The sequence below is a fragment of the Crocodylus porosus genome, unplaced genomic scaffold (genome assembly GCF_001723895.1).
Source record: "Crocodylus porosus isolate Cpor-Errol unplaced genomic scaffold, CroPor_comp1, whole genome shotgun sequence".
Lineage (NCBI taxonomy): Eukaryota > Metazoa > Chordata > Crocodylia > Crocodylidae > Crocodylus > Crocodylus porosus.
Window position 1 is genome coordinate 66994763 of NW_017728950.1, and position 22745 is coordinate 67017507.

Here is a 22745-nt window from a genome sequence, read left to right on the forward strand (position 1 = left end):
TCCCTTGGGGTGCTCTGGTGAACAAACATTCCCCCAGATACTGGTGGTCATTCCTGATAAACTTATAAGTGGCCATCAGATCACCCCTAAGCCTGTGCTTTTCCAGGCCGAAAACCCCCATGGCTCTCAGCCTGTTGTCATAAGGTCTGTTTTCCTGACCTCTGATCATGCACGTGGCTCTTCTCTGGACTCTCTCAAGCTACTCCACATCCTTTCTGAATTGAGGAACCCAAAACTGGATGCAGTACTACAGCTGTGGCCTTACCAAAGCTGAGTACAACGGGAGAATGATGGCCTGGGATTTGCTTGAGAAGCATCTATGGATGCAAGCCAGCATTTTGCTTGTTTTACTGCCCACAGTATCACATTGAAGGCTTATGTTCATCTTGTGGTCAATCATGACCCCCAAGTCCCTTTCATTTGTAGTTCTAACCAGCGTTGCACTGCCAAGCCTATAAGGATGCTGCAGGTTTTTCCTCCCAAGGTGGAGAACCTTGCATTTTTCACTGTTAAACACCATCAGGTTCTCATCCGCCCATTTCTTGAGCCTGTCAGGGTCAGCCTGGATCACCTTCCTGTCCTCAGGTGTGGATGCTTTATCTCAGAGTTTGGTATCATCAGCAAACTTGGCCAGTCGCTTCCAACTCCAATGTCCACATCATTAATGAAGATGTTGAACAATATGGGTCCAAGGACAGAGCCTTAGGGGACCCCACTGGTCACAGGGCACCATGACGATTGACTTCCATCAACCACCACCCTCTGGGTCTGACCACGGAGCCAGTTCCCCAGCCAGTGGATCATGGTGGACCCGAGGCCACAGTTGGCCAGTTTTGCCAAGAGGTGATCATGGGATAACAGATCAAAGGCTTTTTTGAAGTTAAGATATATGATGTCAATCTCCTCTCCCTTGTTCAGGTGATAGGTCACCTGGTTGTAAAAGGAGGTAAGATTGGTCAGGCAAGTCCTACCCACAATAAACCCATGCTGACTATCTCTCAGGATGTTGCCATCAGCCAGTCTGTTGAGAATGGCCTCTTTAATAATCTTTTCTAAGACCTTCCCCATGCTGGAGGTCAGGCTGATGGGCCTATAGTTTGCCAGATCCACTTTCCTCCCTTTCTTGAAGATAGGCACCACATTGGCCTTCCAGCCTTCAGGTACTTCACCAGAGCACCAAGAGTTCTCGAAGATCTGTGCCTGGGGCTGAGCTATGATGCTAGCCAGCTCCGTGAGTACCCTGGGGTGTAGATTGTCAGGGCTGGCTGACTTGAAGGAGTCCAGCCTCTCAAGGTTTTCCTACATGAGGTCAGCATTGATGCAGGGCATGGAACCTCCTTCACCCAGGCCCTGCTGTCCCGTAGTGGGCAGGGGTGTCCCTTGGGACTGATGAATTACCGACGCAAAGTACCCATTTAATAGGTTGGCTTTTTCCTGGGCTTCGGTTGTCATTGTCCCATCTGGTTTAGTAGGGATCCAGTGTTGCCCTTGCTTATCCTCTGGCTCTCCACATGTCTAAAAAAGGACTTTTTATTGTCCTTGATGCTCGACGCTAGTTCCATCACTGCCTTGGCTTTCCTGGTTCACTCCCTGCAGGAATGGACCAGTGCAGAATATTCCTCCTTGGAGGTGGATCCTGTTCTCCATCCTTTGTAGGCCTTTTGTTTTAGCCGCAGAAGGTCCCCTGGAGAGCCAAGGGGGCTGTAGTGCCCTTTTGCTCCCTTTCCTCCGAGATGGAATAGCATTAGCTTGTACATCAAGGATCGCTCCCTTAAGGAGCAACCACTCTTCCTGAGCTCCCCTCCCCTTGGGGTTGTGGTCCCTTAGGGCCTCACTGACAAGCCTCCTGAGCTTGTCAAAGTCAGCTTTCCTGAAGTCAAGGACTTCTGTATTCCTGACTGACTTGCCAGCTTTACAGCACATGGTAAAGGTGATCAGCTCGTGGTTGCTGTCACCCAGCTTCCCTTTGATCATTAGGTCGCTGATTAGGTCATCCCTGGTTGCCAGTACCAGGTCAAGCAGCAGTTTACCTCTCATTGTCCCATAGACCTCTTATGTCACATAGAGGTCATCCATGCAAGAGAGGAAGCTTTGCAACTGTTTGGATTTAGCTGAGCACTCTTCCCACAAGATGTCTGGGTAGTTGAAGTTTCCTATGACAACCATGGACCTGGAGCATGTGGCCCCAGCCAATTCCCTGCCGAACTCCTGGTCAAGCTCTTGACTTTGGGTGGGAGGTCTGGAGTAGACTCCCACCATTGTGTCCCCTGTGCCTTGTTCCCCATGCATTTTACCCCAGAGGGTCTCCAGCCGTCCACCCTTGTCGTCAATGCCGGCTTGCAGGGATGCATAGCTCTCCTTGACATAGAGAGCTATGCCCCTGCCCCTTTTGTCTACCCAATCTCTCCTGTAAAGGGTATAGCCATTTATACCCATGGTCCGGTCATGGATAGGGTCCTACCAGGTCTCTGTTATCCCTATAACATCGTAATTTTTTGCTCTAAACAGGAGGACAAGTTCCTCCTGTTTATTCCCCAAGCTCCTGGCATTTGTGTACATGATGGCAAGTGTCCCCTTGGGGGCCCTTGCCTTGCCTACCGGTTGTTCCAGGGCTGGGGCATGGGTGGGCTCCCTTAAGTGCCTGGCCTGCTAGCTTTGCAAGGGTTGCTCAGAGGGCCAGCAGTGGCAGTAGTCCCCCATCCCCCGGAGGGCTTAGTTTAAAGCCTGGTGGAGCAGGTCATCCAGTCTGGCTGAGAAGAGCCTCCTCCCCAGCAGAGAGAGGTAGAGGCCGTCCCTTCCCAGAAGCTCGCTGCCTCTCTCACCAAAGAGCGGACTGTGGTCATGGAAACCAAAGCCTTCCCAATGACACCAGCTCCACAGTCTATGGTTAACTACCTGGATCCTCCTCTCCCTCCTCAGCCCGTAGCCTGATACTGGGAGGATTGAAAAAAACACCACCTGTGCCCTGAGACCCTCTAGCCCCACTCACAAATCCCTGTAGCACCTCATGACCCGGCTGGGAGTGCTCCAAGCCATGTCATTGGCGCCCACATGGATAAGGAGCATGGGATAGTGGTCCGTGTGTTGGAGGAGTTTAGGGATCTTCTCTGCAATGTCTCAGATGCACAGTGATGCTGATGCACATAATGTGGAAGGCTGCCAGAGCATGCCAATTTCTGTGCTTCAGCACATTGGAGCTCTAATGCGTCAGTTTCCATGTTCCAACTTCTGTGCTCCACCATGTGAATTGCCAGCACGTTGGATCAGGCTCTGCATACTTGTGTAGGAGCCCAGTATTTTTAAATCTTCTCTTACGGAATCTTTGTGGCTAATGTATAAAACTTATTTTTGTCCATTTGGTGTACCATATCACCAATAGTGAAAAATTCACAAATGTGTCTACAAAAGAAATGATTTTCAACTCTCAGGAGATCTGGAAAGGAATCTATGATCTTTTTTGTTTGTTTGTCACAAAGGTCCAGCATTCTTATATTTATATTTCAAAGGCACTTTTCATTTCAGAAATTATCATCATGTTACTAGTATAGTTTTTTTTTTAAAGATTTTAAAAGTGAGGGTGAAAACAATTTTGCTAGAGTACCTTTGACCCCAAAACATCCACCCCTGCATTCTCAATGGCAGACACACGCATAAGGTTCCCTGTGGGTTTGGTGGGGAAGGCAAGTATGTATCTAGCCAGATTCCCAGGCCTCTTTACAAAGAAAAGAGTTTGTCTGCCCAGCTATCTTTGGATAGGCTAAAATATGGTGTTTCGGCTGTACTCAGATTATGTCCCATTGTGATGGAGGTGTGCACCATAATATTGTTATCTCTCAGAGCCTTGCTGATCAGGATTAGAAGGTCCTGGAACACTTACTGCCTCAGATAGAGGATTGTGGATTTTCTAGCCAGAGTGATACAGTGTAGAATTTAACTGAGATTCTCAGTTTTGTTTAAAAAATAGAAAAGTTGAGGGGAAGGGTGACAGTGATGTGCACCGAGGACATGCAGTATTTACTGCAAGTAGCGGTAAAGGTATGTAAGAGTGATGGAGGCTTTCTTAAAGGAAAGTGGGAAGAGATGGGCATAGATGATGCTGATATTAGTGGTTACACGAGACTACTGTTATTCTTCTTATTATTATAGATTAAGGCTAAGTACAGATGTTCAAAAAGCCCCTGGCAGAAAGTGTTCTACCACAGCGTACTTAAAGTGCTATAAGTTAGAGCGTGTTCCAGCTGAATAGACTTGTGCTGTTCAGTGCGGGGGGACTCTGTGTCTGCCTGATTTGGCCAAAGCCAGCAGGTGGGGGCCACTCCTACACACCTCCAAGGAGGCTGCTGGAGTACCCCCCAACCCTACCCCTCCCCATCATCTAGGGACTGTCAGAACGAGAAGGGAGGGGAGGCAGGGGAAGGGAATTTAAAACTGGGAAACCCAGTAATTCAGGCTCATGAACTAGTGATTCCTTGTCCAGTAACAGAGAAGCCATCTGGGAAAGTGGAAGCATGAAACAGTGGATGAGTACATGTGCATGAAAAGATGTGGGGAGGGGGTACAAGAGATGGAACTGCAGAAAGTTACTGCACCAAAGTAAACAGCTCTGGTCAAGCAACTCCACTGACTTAAATGAAGATTTTTACCCACATGTTTAAGAAATGGCAGTGGGGCACTACGGGAATGCTATCAGGAATATTACTGCTATCAGGAATATTTTTCTTAAAAGCTGTTTGAAAAGGGTACCATTTCCTCTCCATGGACTAGATAAAGCATAAATTTTAAACCATGTTGAAGTGAAGTGGCTAATTCCCAGTATAATATGGTTTAAAGAGCCTGCATAGAAAGCATAGAGATAGAGTAGTATAACCTCCTCAAAAAGTGTGTACTTGTTTCCACTGAAGTTCCCTCTTTACAGAGACTCATACTTCTTTCACTTCAGCCAAAACCTGGGCTACTTCATCTCTCAGTCCATGAAGGGTTAGTGAAAAGATAAAGAGAATAGGAAGACAATCCTTTCCATCAATATTTCATCAAATGTTAGAAGCAGAACAAACATGATTAATGATTTTTGTGATGGAAAGTCGTTAAGATGATATCCACCAGTAATGCTCACTTTTTTTCTAAATGCTTTGTCCTCTCTGTCTCATTTCCACCTATATCAGAAGCAATGGCCATAAAACAGATCATGGAACAATTCTGTAGAAAGTCCAAATGTTCTCTCACAACAGAGTAAAACAAGAGTAAATGTGATGGTGTGGAACAGTATTAATCTGTATCTTAGAGGGGAAGGGGTTTGTTTGTTTCCGGTTTTTTGCTGGATGTGAGATACATTTTTTTAAAATTCATACCGTGCTTCCCCTAGCCAGTTCTTTCAGATCTCAACTATAGTCTGCCAAACAAAGGGAGTTTGATTATTTGAATATTTGCCAGTGTGTCTCTTTACAGCACTTATACATAGCAATTACCACCTACAGGGCTTTGGACTTGTTAGACTTTTCATAGGACAGGATGGGTAGCTTGTTATTGTTTCAGCCTTAATGTGTAAGTTGCAGAGCATCTGTTGGGATTTGGGTGCCTAGTTACTTGGCTGAGCTTGAGTCCTGATGGGAAAACAGTTACACTGAATTATGGCAGAACAGCTGTAGATTGTCTTTAACTGACAAGGATTTTTTTCAGCTGTTTCTTTATGCTTGAGAAAGAGACTGATTAAAAACAAACATTTGAAAGGAAAAATTTTCACGTAGTTTCTGCATGCCTTATTATGATTTGTTAGAAGTTCATGTTAATTATAACTCCATCTACGTTATTGCGAATATTTGGAAAAGTTTAAAGAGTTCTGAAATTTTAGGTGGGATAGTCTGGGAACCAAGCCTGCTAATTGCCTTCTGGATAGTCACTATTGTGCTATCACCGCTTGCCAAAAGCAGTTTGTATATTCTGTGGCAAAGCAAAATTAACAACTATTGCAATTAAAAAGAAATCAGAGGTTATTTGAAATAGCCAATGCAGTATCTACTGATCAAAGGTACACTTGAAGGCTAGGTACAGACATTCAAAAAATCCAAGGCAGAATCAAAGGTATACAGTCTTCTGTAAGTGGTGGTGTTCAGTTCAATAGCAAACAGAACACACATTTGCCCTTTTTGTTGGGGTGGGGCACAAATCTTAGACCAGGTTCCAGCATTTTTAAAATCAGTGGATGTGCACTAAACTTCTGTTCTGTTAGAAGTATAGACCAGTTTCTGATCACTTGTACCAGTAAAAGTGTAATGTCTTGTACCTGGCTGAAGCACATTAACCAACTGTTGACAGAACAGAACAGCACAGCACATATTTCATAGTCTTAGCTGGGTTGCTCTGGATTTTACCATTGTACCAGTTGTTACTGTAAACTCTGGTATAGATTATTTCAGATGCCAGGGACAGAACCTGGAATTACTATTGACTATAGTAAATGTTAAATCTTTAAAGAATATCATACAGTTCTTGAAACACAAATGGAACTTTTCTTCCCATGTTTTTTTAATCTTGCTTCATTTAAATACACCCTTTGTTGTCTTAATGTGGAGTCAAATATCCATTGGTCCAAGATGTTCCAGGTTCATAGCCTTTATTCTTTCTTACTATCCTGATCCTAAAAAACACAGTACCTCTTCTGTATTCTTTTTGTCAGAACTGGCATATTAGCATGTCAAATACCATATATATGTATATGCTTGAAGAAATGAGAACATAACTGTCACTCCTCATTAACTTTCCAAGATTATGCTGAGGTTGAAAAATAAAACCTGAGATTCCCAAAGTTGTTTTAATGGCCTTTTTAATAAAGTAAAGTTCATAGTGAGATCACTGTTTGGACAAGTTTATTATCTCACAGAACATAAGCAGTTTTTATGTGAATTTATTAATATGATCACTTCTCAGTTTCAGGTCAATTAGAATGAGAAAAATAGGCCCTCTATCAGCATACCAATCCATACACCTTGTGTTAATTGGAAGTTAAGGCCTTGGTAAACACTCAAGTTAATTCAGTCTAAACTCATGAGCAAAGCTAAATGTTTTTATAATTAAAATATGCAAATTGGGCTTATAAATACCAACGGTCCTTTTAAAGGGGAGAGACTCTGGATTTGTTAATTGTAGAAGTTAGCATCATTGTATACCAGCTCACACAATTACATGCTAATTGCCCTTTACAATATAAAATCCCCATGATCATATCCCACATAGGCTGCCATTTATAAATGTGTGAGAAGTTTTTAAAAGGCATCAAATTCAGAATTAAATTAGATTGAAATATTGCGATGGACCTGAAAATATGTATGTACATATTTAAATTCCAAGATATTCTAAGTTTATAGCCTTTATGCTTTCTTGTTAACCTGATCCTAAAAAAACACAATGCCACCTTTGTATTTTTTTGCCAGTACTGGCACATTAGCTTGTTAAATACCATTGTTTGCTGCCCAAATGACGTGCATGTGAGTCCTGCACACAAGAAATGTGTTTCAGAATTGAAATTTAAGAATTCTTCTTTAATGAAGAAGGATGTTCACATTTTGGTAAGCTGGGGCAGAGTGATGGTTATGCAGATGGTTATTTTGCCAGTAGCTACAGGCACAGACAGAAGTGATAGTTTTCATTTCATCTGGCCACAGAAAGCAGTTTATAGCCATGACCAAATGTAAGTGCACAGCTGCAGACTGCTTCAAAAATGGCCGATTCGGTGAAAATCAGGACCCTTCTTGCATAAGGGGTCAGATGAAGACTTTTCAAAACATAGCATCTTCTGTAACTTCTGTTTGCTCTGTATATATAATCCTTTTAACTAGTGCTTAGAATGATTTGTGTGTACACAATAACTTTCTCAGTGGCTTCTCTTTTGCACAAACCTAAATTAAGTCATAATCCTGTTTTTATCTGTTGATATAGGTCCTTTGTTTCTTTCTGTCAACAAAGTTATTAAATTGATATCTCAAATTAAATGCTGGGAGTTTCACAGAGAAGGAAAGAAAAACTTAATCATTATTTTTAAATGATAAATTTAAATATATTAAGGTTGATTTTTATTTAAATTTCCCTACCATGAACATTTCTCTTTGAAGTTGAAAAATTGTGTATTGGGTAAAGGAATTTGAACACAGATATTTACAGAACACACAATCTAAATGCCATGATGAAAAGGAACAAAAGCAGTACAGTCTACAAAGAGAGCCAGGGCAGGACGGTACCTTCAAGATCAATTCAAAAAGAGAGAAACTTGTAGGCTACAGTCTTAAAACACATAGCTCTCTGGATCTCCTCTGTAATTCTCTGTATTTTGGTTGCAAAGGTATTTTTTTTCCATTTTAGAAAAAATACTGTCCTCAATGCATAGATTTTAAAGATGAGAGACCATAATGATTATGTTAACTGACCTCCTACATAACATTGTTTCCTTGAAAACAAACTTTGTATAAATAGTCTCATTCTTTGCCTTTCTTGTTTTGAAGGGGTACGGATGCTGGATGGTGATGTTACAGACATGGTAGAAGCAAAGTCTCTTAGCCTTAATCCACAATATATCCACATCTACAGTGCCAGCTGGGGTCCAGATGATGATGGCAAGACGGTGGATGGACCTGCTTCTTTAGCACGTCAGGCCTTCGAGAATGGCATCAGAGCGGTATGTTTACATAAAAACATGTCACGGATCTGTTCTATATGTATGCAAAGGCAAGAGACAAAGAAAACTCAAGTTCTTAAAAAACATTATTAACAAAAAGACACTCGTTACTGTAAGAGGAAAAATAATTTTTTAAGCTAGTGCATATTACACCCTATCTAAATAAGCAAACTTTCTGCATTGTCATTTGGAATACATCATCCTCAGTGTCCTTTAAAACTTTGCCTTGAGATAATGATGTCATCTACTAGTGAACACTAAAACTAAGGAATTGTACTCTGAAGGATAGGACCAAGTCATCACATCCAAACTGCTATGAAATAATAAGCAAAAGCCTTTGTTTTTCCTTTTTTCTCGCTCTTGTTTTGAATTGTTTAATTTCTAAATTTAAGCTTGACCTATTTAATGGTGAAGAAGAAGCATGAAAAGGCTATATCCACATTCATTTAGAAAAATAGTATGTGTCTTCAGAAAACACATACCCTCTTTACAATGTAATTATTCACTTCTGTTCTAGTCTATACTATTTCAGTTGCTTATTTTGTACAGAAAGCACAGTACAAAAAATTCTAAAAACTACTGCATGAAAATAACTTTTAAGATCTTTCCAACTTTTTCAGTCACATATTAGTAGGCAAAAGGCAGGAAGAATAACACCTTATAGGTGACCTTGTTCTGAGAGGGATGAGCTTTTGTAGGCTACAGCCTATTTCCACTCCATTCCTAGTGTCTGATGAAGTAGGCTAGATATGAAGGTTTATGCCTCTGTGAACAAGTTAATTTGTAACATGCCTCCTACCTGACTTCTACTGACTTCTGACTAATTTGACTAACTACCTTTCCCTCTATTACTAGGCAAATCAGTCCAGTTTTTAAAAAAATCTTTTGATGTCAGGTGCTTCCCCTCCTGTCTCTTGAACAGATTAAGTACTTCCTGGTCTTCCCATACTTAAATCACTTCCCACTACATGGAGTTAGATGGAAACCATTTTAAAATTTTGTTTCTGAAGATCTAAGTGCTATTTTGAATGCCATGAGACGCTTTCTAGTAAAAAAGTTGACTAGCTACATGACTGAAAAAGATAAGATCAGCACAGAATACTTATTCATGAAGGGAATAAAGGGAGCATTTAACCATTTAATTCAATGGTTAAATGCATCAAAATTTGGGTTCAAATTCAGAAAATGAAGCTCTTATTTAGTTCAGTCAATGAGGAATGGGTACAATATGTACAGCCCTACACTCTACTCCAAGACAGAGGTATCTTTTGAAATGTCAGGTGAAACTATACACTAGAGTAAGTTAAGCCAGCATATGGGTGGCATGGCCATAGTTTTTTGGGGCAGCATTTGCTCAGTGCAAACAGGCTACTACCAGTGCTTCACCCCTTAGTGGAGAGGCACAGTAATAGCACAGGCTGCAGGCAGCTATTTCAGGAGGCTTGGTCATCTGTCTATTCCAAATGCCTGTGTAAGTTACTCACATCAGTGTAAATTACTCACATCAGTCTTCTACATTAGCGAAAAAAAATGTAAGTTACACACTAACATTTCTGCTAATGTATTTTTTTTTTACTCAGGAATTAATCAATAAAATTTGAAATATTTTTAAAGTATCTGAACACCAGACCACTGTACTGGGAAAGAAAAAAAAGGTAAATGGAAGTTCTACTCTGAAAATTGGTTCTAAACAGTGATATTATAGGGTTTTGCTCAGGTGTCTTTTGTACCAAATAGGCTTAATTTACAGCTAAAATATACTGCTTCTAATTTACAGCCTGCCCTCAAAAAATAAAATGGTGTTTTTCCCATCTTCCACATTATTACCAGTAGTAAAGTTCATGCAGATCAAAGAAGGTCCTCACTGGGTGCGTCTACACAAGCTCGTGTGCTAATGCTTAGTAGAATTAGTCTACTGAGCATTGGCATCACTAAAAAGGCATGCACTGGCACGACTGCACAGTAGTGCTGGTTACTATTCATTGAGGTTGTACCTGTTATTACAGCTACTAAAGTTAATGCATGTGGAGATATGGCCACTGGCACCTGTAAAAATCCATTGTTTTCAGTAATGCTGTAAGTCACCTGCATCCCGTCAGTTATTAGAAGCATAACTTTTTAATTTGGCAAACAGAGGAGCAGAATACAGTTAAGTCACCCATTGCCTTCTTGATTTGAAGTAATAAATGGCTCATCTTGTTCCTAAAGTTAGAAGATATGTCTCAATAAGAGTAATAAATATGTTTCATTAAAAGTTGATCTGAAAATATAAGTATTGTCTGTTTGAACTATAGAAGGAGGCAAGTTAGGATAAGATTAAAAAGTGCTCTTTGACAAAGCTGTCCCATGGATTAGCAAGAGAGCATGGAAACCTTTAAAGGTAGAAACATTTTCCTTATTTTATCCAATAAAGTTTCTTCTTTGAAGTTAGAATAAAGTTATTGTTTGCCTTTACATTCCCTTTACATTTTTACAAGATTGAGACAGATTTTGAAGAAGGTTACCCTGGACTCTTTGTGCAAGTGTTTGGGCTCCTAAAACCAGATCATTTCATGAACAGATGGTTAGGTGCCATTCCAAATACTCTGAATGGCACAAAAAGTTACAATAGCTACAAACACAAGTAGACAATCTAAAGGGCATGCAGTTTGCACACAGATCCTGGCCTTTGCTTGAAAAATATTGGTACTAAATAGCAAACACAGTATTAAATTTAGCATCTTCAATCCAAATAAAAGTGGCATACTTTTCAGGGTCCTCTTTTGGAACCACATAGAAGATCTTAATTTGATATTTTTCTTTCACCCTACAAATGCAGTTCTGTCCTTGATGTTAATGCAGGTGTAGGCAGACAAAAACATTGAGCCAAGATCCTCTAAACAGGTCTGGGAAGAAAAATTATGTCCAGTATGTTTAATTAAGAAATTTACAGGAGGTGCTGAATAATTACTTTGATTAAAATATAATTAAACTCAGTGATCCCTTTTTATGGACTAACAAAGTAAAAATGAAATGGGTACTTCTTGAGAGTCACAGTTTCTTCCTCAGGCCACTCGGAGAATGGGATTCTTGAAAATATGCCTAATTTATCTTCAGTTTGTATTGTTCCAATTAATAAGCTCATCTAGGGTGTTTATGACTTTTTTTTAAACTGCTGCTCTGCTGCTGTAATATGATTACCACTTCTACATCCTGCACTAAATAACAAAGATAAATGGATGTACATTTTTCAGAGTTCCATAGAAATAGAAAAGCATGCCATGAATTGGAAAAAACAAAATCTATTTTAAAAGGGCAATATGTAGCAGCAAAAGTTTATGAAACAAAACCCTAAAAAATAAATGCAACATGGTATACAAATGCTATGCAACATCTGGACAAAGAACAATGACAGGAAGCTTTATAAACCATTCTCAAATACCATTATTTTTTGTGTCAGCCTGGATTAATTTGTTTAATTTTATTAGAACTAAGTGTTTGCATTTAAGGTGTATTATTGCCTCTGAAAGGTTTGCTTTCAAACAGTATTCATTGGCAAAAGTATGTTTTCATCATAATCTCAAGTGGAAAATTTCTGTTCCTAGAAGTAGTATTGCTAAAGCACTAGCTAGTATGTAAATAACAGAAGGCCTGAGTTTTAAATACTAGTGCATAAAAAGTACTTGTTTTAGTAACCATTATAATTGTACAGACCAATGGAAAACCTGAAAAACCAAGTATATTGGAGCATATCCAATTGCAACAATTGTGCTGAAAAAATTGGTTTTGAAATATCATGTTAAGCCCTATTGACCCTACAAAAACAAAACAGATTTTTTGTTGTAAAACATGCTTGTGGCCAAATCATGAAATAAGAACGTACTCTTTCTTTGGTAAGGTGTCAGGAACCCCAAATATTTCCTAGAGGAACCATTAGATTATCTAATCTCATTGCCCATATATCATAGTCCATATGTCATAACCATGCTGGAGATCTGCATTATGGTTCTTTGACATTTTTTTTTTCTGTCCACAAAAGCAATTGATGAAAGGCAGTTAAAATCTTTTTAAATAACCATGGCTTTCAAGTATTCTGCCATTCCTGTTAAATGGTGCTTGACAAAGACACACTTTTTCAATTTTTTGTTTTGCATTACCTATTCTCCATAACCATGAGCTAATCCAAAGCTGTGACAGGACAGATCAGCCTTAATGTAACATACAAGAGGAGGACAGGCAGTGAAATCTAAATCAGAAATTTTGGCTTTTTGCCTAGGTGTCGGCACAGGGGCCTTCATCTTGTTCCCACTGCATTATTCTATTTAGTAAGCTGAACACAAGCCAGAATGTTTGATGGCCATTAATGATCAGATGTTGTGCTGCTGAACCTCTTGTGAGAACTCTGCTTGGTGCCCCCCCTCCCATCCTCACTGCCCCTTTCCATTTCTCTCACTTCACCAGCTTTGACTGCGGAGTCTATGTTCCAAATATTTGTTTGTAGCCGAAAGCTCTCTTATAATCTCCAAACAAACCTCAAAACGAAGGGTCAGCATTTGGAAGATGGAAGAGAGAACTACATGCATATTTATTAATTTTATAAATATGTGTTATTAGATTCCAAAGGCAGGTGGGGTGTGTGTTTTTAATTTGTTAGCGTTCAGCCAGCAGGGTTGCTACTTATGTTTGGAAGATAATACGCTGGTTTTAAATGCATTGAAGAATTTTTTTTAGCATCTTCAATAATCAACATTTGCATGATAATTTGCATAATTACCTTGAGATGAAACCTGTTAACATTGTCTACATAAAATGAACCTTTTTTTTTTTTTTTTTTTTTAACTTTGTTGCAAAGCTGTATGGAAACTGTAATGTTACTAATAATATTTTGCACTTTGAAAGAACCTTTCAATTGAGTGGTTCAAAAGCACTTCACAAAAATGACAATTATCCCATTTTGTACATGAGGAAACCAAAGCATAGGGAGGTCAAGGCTAGATCTTTTAAATTGTGTGTTCACTTTTGTATGTCCATATTTTCATACCTACAATTTAGGATTTGCATGAATGCATACTTACATGCATATAAATCCCAAATAGTATGTGCATAACTGCATACATAGCCTGTGGGTGAGCTGGGCATAGGCAAAAGTACACAGAGACTTCTAAGTACCAGGGAAAAAACTGTTTGCTCAAAATCATTCAAAAAGTTTGGAATGGAACTCAGTCGCCATGATTTCTAGCCTGCCAGCATTAGCCATTGGACTAGCCATGAAAATTGTATCTCTTACAGATCTTTACATTCTCCCTTATTTTAGCCTGCAGCATGTAAAATACCACAGGCTTGTCTAGGCATACAGGTATATTTGGGCATACAGGCATTTCAACACTGTGTGTGAAAAATTGGGAGTTTCTGTATTGTAACTGATCATGTGTATAGTTTACATATTTCTAATAGTTCTTCCAGAAAGATAGACTTATTATCACAGCACAGTGCTATCTGTGTTTTATTCTCATAATGCTGCTTCTGGATACCCTGAGATACAACATCATTGTTCCTTAATAATTTTCACAGATTCATCATTTAAAGGCTAGAAGAGACCATTCTTACTATCTAGCCCAACATACACCATAAAATAAGTTATAACACTTCACCCAGTAGTTCCTGCATCAAACCCACAACTTCTGGTTGAAAAGCAGCGTATCTTTTGGAAAATCTAATCTTTACTTAAGGGTCTCTCCATGATAGAGTTCATTGCCTCCCCTAGCTGAGTTATTAAAATGAATAATTACCTTCACTTATTAAAAATGTCATTGTCATTGCTGTTCATCTGAATGTGTTCAGTTTGTTTCCACACGTTAGCTGTTTTGATTCCTTTGTATGCTGAATTAAAGTAGCAAACACTGCTCAGTCCTCATCAGAGCCTGTTGGCACATGCATAGCAGTGCAGTAATGTGGCTGCACTGGTCCTGTTTGAGGAACAAGCTCACACAGGGCAGACAAGACATGTTTTAGCACAGAGCTGATATATACCAGACAGACATTCCTTAAGTTTCTTCTCATAAGACAAGCAATCTCTTCCATGCTTATCTTACTTGCCCCTCTCAGTACCTGTTTCAGTTTAAATGAATTTTTCCTTACGTTTGAGATGCCAAAATTGTTTCCTGTATTCCAGATGTGGTCTTACCACAGCCCTGTACATGTCTGCTAGAAATACCTCACTTCATATTTCCTAGGATCACATTTGTTTCATGGCCTCACCATACTGATGATTCATGGTCAGTCAACTAGTTCATCCAGGTGTTTTTCCTCCTATGATGTTTCCATCTGATGAGCCCTTGGGTTACAGCATAGATTCTTGTCAGTGATCCCTAAATGTATGACCTTTTATGTTGTACTAGTAAATGTCATCTCATTTCTATTTCTCCAATCTTCAAGATCATCTATGTCTTAATATATAACATTCTGATCTTCTCTGTTGATGTTACCTCCCAACTTTGTGTGTGACAGTCATTATTGAAAATATTAAATAACCTCAGCCCTCAAAATATCTTCCAGGACCAAACTATCCTCCAGCTCCAGCTTCTTCTACCAACCAATCACAGTCATCTCCACTATACATAGGTCTTTAATCATTGTACACTTCTTGTATTAATCTTCATCTCCTCCAGCTTAATTATTAATTTCCATGAACTACCATATCAAATGCTTTACGTAAGTCCAAGATGATTAGATTTATCGTATTATCTAAAAGATCAGTTCCATTATCAAAACAAAATGTTACATTAATCTGTCATGATCTTTTTTGGTATACTGAATTTTATCCCATTGACTTCAATTACTTCAGTATCTTTTATTATTCTTGCCTTCATAATTGTTCTGAAGCATTATATACTATACATGAGCTACTTTTGTCTCTCCCTCTAGCTTAGTTTTCCAGGCTTTTGAAAAATTTTCAGTTCACAAGCCTCAATTTTCAAAGTGTAGACACTAGAACAGGTAGTGTAAGAGTGAATTTGTAGCCATGATGATCCAGAACTTATGCAAGAGACAAGGATTTCTTAGTGTGATATGTTTTATTGGATCAGTTGCATAGTTGCAATTGAGTTAGACAACTTTTAAATGCAAGACATTCTTCACAAGGCATGACCAGTACAAGCCAAGCACAGCATAGAAAAAAACATTTGTGGGGTGGGGGAGGGGGTGAGAGGAGAAATAAATTGTCAGGGATGGTATTCAAACAATTAGCAGAAGAAAAGAAAAGACTCTGATATTGGGAGATCAAAGCCTATCAAAAGGCAGAGTTATTCTTACATTTCATGTGTAGAAAGAATTCAAAATCAGGTAGATTATAGTGTAACATTAGTGTTAAGTGCTTGGTTATGTAGGGCCTCACTAAATTCACAGCAGAGGTGGGCTGTGCTGCAGTTCCTTCAAGCTTGCAGGTTCCCCTGCATGCTATCCCCCCACCATTGACTGGTGGACTTGCAGCTCACTCCTCAACGGGGAAGCAAAAACCATGTTTTTAAATATGGCACCATTTTTCCCTCCCTGCCAGTCAGCATCAAGCACCAAGGCCTCCAGGGCCCCTCAGCCAAATCAGCAGCAGGAGGCAAAAACAGTGCCATGTTTAAAACAATGGTTTTCATTTCTCCCCGATCAGGAGCGAGCTGCAAGCAGTGGGGCCCCTCCACCACTCAGTGGCAGGGGGGCATGAGGGAGAACCTGTGAGATCTAAGGAGCCACAGCGCGGCCCATATCCTCTGTAAAATTGGTAGGAACCTAGTTATGCATTTGTCCTTGGACAAGTGGTTTCAGGATAGTTTCTATGCATCTTGATAACTTGGCAGTTGTCACTTAAAGTTTTCTACAAGATAACACAGATTTCCTCAGCAGAATCCAGAACATCAGCTACCTCCCTGAGAAGGCTATACTTGCTCCCACAGATGTCACTAACCTGTACGCTAACAACCTACACCATGAAGGCATAATCACTCTAACAAATCCTTGCACTAGAACAGTACACAGTATTTCTTTAATGGTATCATTAATGCTTAAGTAGTGGTAATAAATCCCCTACTTACAGATTGTAGAATCAAAGGGTACCTGTACACATGTAAGGATGTTTTAATTAGAGTGGGCCCTGGAGAGCTTCTCTAATTAAAATGCTGCAGCATCACATGTATTAAGCCCCCGTGGAATGCTTTAACTAAAGCTCATTTGATGAGCTTTAGTTAAAATACCCCAGCAACCATTTTAAAACCCATGGGGGCTTATACACATGATACTGTGGCAATGCTGGAGCGTTCCAGTTAGAATGTAGAGCAGACTCAGTTAATTGAGTCTGCTCTGACACGTTCTAATTAGAATACATCAGAGCACGTGTATAAGCACCCAAGGTTTTTTCTTTAGCCACTGAATGGCATTATAGCTCCTTTTCAATGAGTTTTCCACCATTACCTTTAAGCTCCTTCCAGAGCCATTGCTTGCTAGGAAAAATAAGTAAACAACCCCCTGGCCCCTCTAAAGATCCCTTCGATTCTTCATTACAAAATGTCTGATCCTGCATTTGTCTGTAGTAGAGAATATGTTTCAAGGTATTTGGAACAGTTTTGCAAGAAAAATATATACTGATGTGATGTAGCCCTCTCCAAACTAAGACTGCCCAGCAAAAATTAGGATGGTTAATACCATTTGATATGTGCCACAAAATGAACAGTCCTTCCCTGTTCTCCAGTTTGTCTATGTATTTAGCAACTGCTAGCAAATGTTCAGTCCAAGTACTCTCAGTTACAAATATTATCTTCCAGTAAGTGAAGTAGCAGAGTTAAGGATCTGCCATACCTGGTTGGGCTATAATACTATCTATGCTATTTTGTTTTGGAAACATACCAACAGACCAAACCAGGGGATTCCTTTCCAGCAATATTATTTGGTAAGTGCTATTTTTCGCAGATGATTAGTATGTAGTGCAAAGCAAAAACTTACAAAAAATAAAATAATGTAACAGAAATATTCTTTCATTCAATTTAATGGGATATATAAATCCAAAAGGCAGGAAAGCTTGGAAAGAAAATTACAGGAAAATGGATCTCAAAATGTCCACAGTTCCTTTATAATGTCACAGCATGTACTGGAAATGGAGGCTATACTGATTACTTCACCCCATTTCTCAAGCATTTATGGAAACTTGTAACAAGCCAGACGGGTGTTACTAGTTGAAGGCCAGCTTTCCAAAAGTGGAATCTGGGGAACCAGCTTGAAACAGGTGAAACACTTGAATGTAAAAAACACATCAGGTCAGCTCAGGAAAGGGCCAACTTTAAAATGTAACTTTGTAGAAACTCATGTCCGCTTCAAAGTGTCAAACTCATTTCAGTAAGGAAGAATTCACAAAATAAAATAATCCAGTTAACTTGTGGGGAGAAGTCTTTCATCCCTCTTCCCTGCAGAATTGCAGGGATCTGAACATAAAGGTGCACTCAGAAGTAAGGGGTGAATCATGCCCAGGGACTCTTGCAGGTCAATATTGTTCCTTTCCTGAGAGGAGAATTTCTTCCTGCAGTCCTTGTGGAAATATTCTCTGCCTTTCCTATTTACATACCTTAAAACTGAGGGCTTATTTCTCATCCACTCATGGCACCAGGGCTGCAGGTCATCTCGCGGTGCTACTGCTGTGCAGATGGGCAGCTTCAGAATTTGCACTCTCTGGCCTCATCCACTCGCGTCTGACATTTCTTTTCCCCAGGAAAACCTTTGCCACTGCTGCTTGTCCCTAGGGAATACCTGTGCTACGGGTCTTCTGGAAAGCAGCAGATTAGCCAGGGCAGGGTAGGGCAGGCTGGAGACTGGGCTGGCTCCAGCAGCCTTATCTGGGGTTTTGGGGGCCTCCTGAGGCTGCAGCAGCAGCAGTCCTGCCACTCAGTCTGGCTGAAAGCTGGAGCATGGCTCTGGTTGGTCAGGCTTTTGTTTTGGGTGGCTCAGTGCCCCCACATGCACCACACTGCTTTTTTTATTTTTTACACAGGGTTTTTTTTACCCCAGGATCTCTGGTGTGCAGTATGTGGCACTGCAGACGTGTCTGTAGTGCCACATACCACACGGCCACATTCTTCTGGATGTGGCCTCTATGTGCCATGTGACTAAGCATCACTCTATGTGTGAATGGCTGGTAGGGATCAGAGGATATAGTCAGAACTGTGTCAGCCCCCAAATCCTTTTCAAGGGGTCTTAGAGAGGTTACAGACAGGGACTGTAAGTCTTGCCAGTGTTTTCTTTGTAGATAAGGCAGGTGAATTTCCTTAAACATAACATAGTTTTCTCACAATACTTGTTTACTTTGGCTTTGTGTAAAGAGTGAATTTTACTTATCCTTAAGTAGAGACATGCATACACGTCTGCACACACCTATATAGTCATGCACTTCTATGGCGTACAATATGCTAGTTCATAATGATTATGATGGAGATAATGGACATGATATGAATACAATAGACAGCCAAAACCAGAACCTGGGATACATGGAGCCCCGTAGCTGGCTACGTTTTATTTAGGAAAAGTAGAAATTCATTCCAGCATTCCACTGGTTCAGATTTCAGGTTTCAGTCAACACTTTTTTTTGGTTGCACTTTAAGCACTAATTATAGCTCTGTGGGGAATAGCTTGAAGCTGTTTAAGCTGTTGTTCTAGTGAAGAGTAAAGTAAAAAATAAACTACACGCAAGGATACATGTTGAAATGTTTTATATATATACTAGCTGAAGTACCCATTCTTTGCCCGGGTTGTTGTTTTTGTAATTGCAGTGTTTGCTTATTCTCAGAGAACTTAGTACAACATATTTAGGTCAAAAATATTGTTTACTTTTAAAGAACATAGTACAATGTATTTAACATTTAATATTTAGCATGAAGTTAAAAAAAAGGCAAGCATCAATATAATAATGACAGTTGAGTTAAAAAAAGGCAAGAGTCAATATAATAATGACAGCTGAGTTGAAAAAAAAGGCAAGCATCAATATAATAGTGACAGATGAGCTGAAAAAAAGGCAAGTGTAAATATAATAATGACAATTGAGCTGAATTCACTGCATCCAAAATGGAGTGGTACCAGGCTGTTATTTGAAAAACGAAGTACTCCCAATCAGTGGGAGCCCCAAAAAGAGTCAAGTGAAAAATAACCCACCTATAATTTTTTTCAGGTGGTATTCAGTGATTTTGGAAAGTTTAGAGCAGAAGTTTTCAACATTTTTGGATCAGTGTACCCAGACCAGGGGAGGGGGTGGGGGAGGCATACGGCTGAACATGGAGCAGCAGCAGCTGCCACAAGCAAACTTCACTGGCCCTGTACATCCGGCTGGGTAGGCAGCGCCTGCACGGCAGCATGAAATGATGTGTGGCAGTGCTCCATCCCCGCCCACCCATGCATACCCCCTAGGGCCTTCTCAAGAACCTCTGGCAGTATGCATACCCTCAGTTGACAACCCCTGGTTTTGAGTATGTAGGACCAGCCATTCTCTAGTTATAAGTGAATATACATACAGGCATACAGACATACACTTCATTTTATATATAAAATATATATAATAACACAATAATCACTATGTTATTGCATAATCTACTTTGGTTATTTAATACATTGTGGTTTTATGTGTACATAAAATATTTTCGTTCCATAACGTTTTAGAAGGTAGCAAATCCTATGTTGTTGTTTTTTTTAAAGGATCTATGCTTTTTGGAGGTTTTTTCCTTCTTTAGAATTTTTTTATCTTGTAAAATAAAGAAATTGGTGCATTTAAGAACAATTGATATATTTTACTTCCTACAATTTATTATTATTTCTATTGTAGAAGTGGTATCACTCTGTTACCAGTTAATTGAGCAAATACATAGTAACACCGCTGATATTTTCAAGTAATATATGACTGGCTTTAAACAATACACAACATACACAGTTGATTTTGTGTACTGCAGATATTGAGTGCATACATTCACTACAGCACTTACTGAATCCCCATTTATGATATTTCTAATTTTTCTAAAAATATAATTTTGAAAAAGTAATTTCAGGTGTTAAACCATTTTGGACACAGTTTTTAAAGTTGTTTCTAAAATTACATCAGTGAATTGTATGTGCAGAGCCGTTGTGAACGTTTTTTACTCAGATCTATCAGAGACACAGTTTTGCTGAATTTATGCATAAAAGTGTCCATGTTCTTGAGCGCACTGATCTTGGAAAGTATATATATCCTCACTGAAAATATAGCCTTTTTTATAATTATACACTTGATTCTCAGGAAATAAAGTGCTTTGATAAATCCATCTTCTTTTTCTTTCTTTCTTTTTATTTTAGTTCTATAGTGCCTATAACACTTTGCTTATCATTAGCTGAATTGGAGGTCTGCTGGGCCTATAGAACGTGTACTGGGCTGGAAACTCTGGGACACTAACTACCAAACTTTTCACCTTGTGTATCAATTCTTATGAAAGAGATTGATCCCTCATGGGCTTTTTTTCCAACTTCCCGATCAGAACTGTCCCCACCTTTTCTGCAGTAATAGTAATTCTGGAATATACAGGATGAAGTCAACAAGAGGAAACTGTAAAATTCTCAGTGTGCATAGGATGCTCCCTCCTTCCTTTCTATTTTCTGTCTGATTTGTTTCCTCTTGGATGCAGGATTTTGTATTTAGTAGTACAGTACCCCGTTGCCTTTCATTGCTCCAGACCCCACTGCTCTAATCTCTCCAGGTCACTGGTTCTGGCCTCCCCCATGTTTCTTGCTCCTCCACATTTAGTTTCCTGTCCTTCAACAGATTTGATCGCTGCTCAGTTGGCATCACAGAAATTCCCAGTAAAGAAAGAGCATTCTTGGCAGTTTCTTTCCAGGATCTCAGGTCAACAAACAGAAGTGAAACACTTGCACATGCTTCACTTGTTTGATTGAAAGTATTCCTGAGACAGTTTGGCATGTTGAACCACTTTGGTTCGTGGAGCACCATGTGAAGACCAGTACGCTATATTGATGTCTACCACAGTCAATCATGATCTATTAATAAAATTATAAACCCCTGGAACACTGGATGTTCCTTCAGTATTGTTGGAAAAAATCATTAGAAGAATGTTCATATCGGCTCTGATTCCTGATGTAATATCACTAAAACTGGATTGGGTTGCCTAGGAAAGATCACCCCTGTGTAGGAATGATCATCCTTTGATGTTGAGATTCAGCAAGGTCTTTTATAACATTTACACTATCTGCAGCTAGCAGAGCAAGAAAAAGGAGGCATGGCCAGAAGGACAGGGGCATGCCTTACACTTTCATGTTGCAGTTTTTCAGATGCAATTACAGGTCCCTGTGGCCTTTTGCAGCTTGCTTAATTTAGAATAGCATTCACACACACTGGGCGCATCTACATAAGATGCTGACTGCGCAGTAGCTGAATAATACTGCACAGTAGTGTGCCACAGCACAGACAGTGCCAATACACTACTGTGCAGTAGTGTCATTTAAAAGATGTTTGCTGGTGCTTGCTGTGCAGTAACTCCAGTTACTGTGCCTTTATTTCATACTTGCTCCTACAAGTAATAAATAAATGTGCAGTAGTGATTGTGCATAAGCATCTCGTTTAGATGCACCCATTGTTATGAACTGTGCTTTGTGCAAATCAGCAATACCCATGAAATGTCCTAGTGAATTCTTCATATAGCTAGATTGGTATTGGGAGTGGATTTTTTTGGTTGTTTTTTAATGTTTAAGTATCAGAGAAGACAAAACAATAGGAAAATATCTTATAAGGGTACAAAATACAGTCAAGCACAACTGCAGTTGTGGAATGCTTTATAATGTTTGGAGGAGTGAGTCAGTAGTACCATTGCAAATGCAAGACATAAGGCAGCACAGCACCGTGCCCAGAGGGGATGGTTAATGAATTTTGTGTGACGTCATTGGCATGAGCTCCGAGGATGTTCCACTACACACACATTCCAGGCCATGCCATTTCTCCACTACAGTTCACATCACTGACTATGCATTTTGCTTTTGTCTAAGAGCTTGTGCCCATATGGTCAGTAAATACAGACTTTGCCTTTGAGTAATAAAAAAAAAA

The 22745-nt window shown here is 39.7% G+C and overlaps 1 protein-coding gene across 6 annotated transcripts in view; it reads left to right on the plus strand.

Annotated features, from left to right (window-relative positions):
- The window catches only part of PCSK5 (proprotein convertase subtilisin/kexin type 5), a 378572-nt gene that overhangs the window by 154163 nt on the left and 201664 nt on the right, over positions 1-22745 (plus strand). For all 6 annotated transcript variants that reach the window (XM_019554922.1, XM_019554924.1, XM_019554923.1 and 3 more), the window contains one exon: positions 8493-8665. In XM_019554922.1, coding sequence (XP_019410467.1) covers positions 8493-8665 — 173 coding nt within the window. The remainder of the gene's footprint in view (positions 1-8492; positions 8666-22745) is intronic.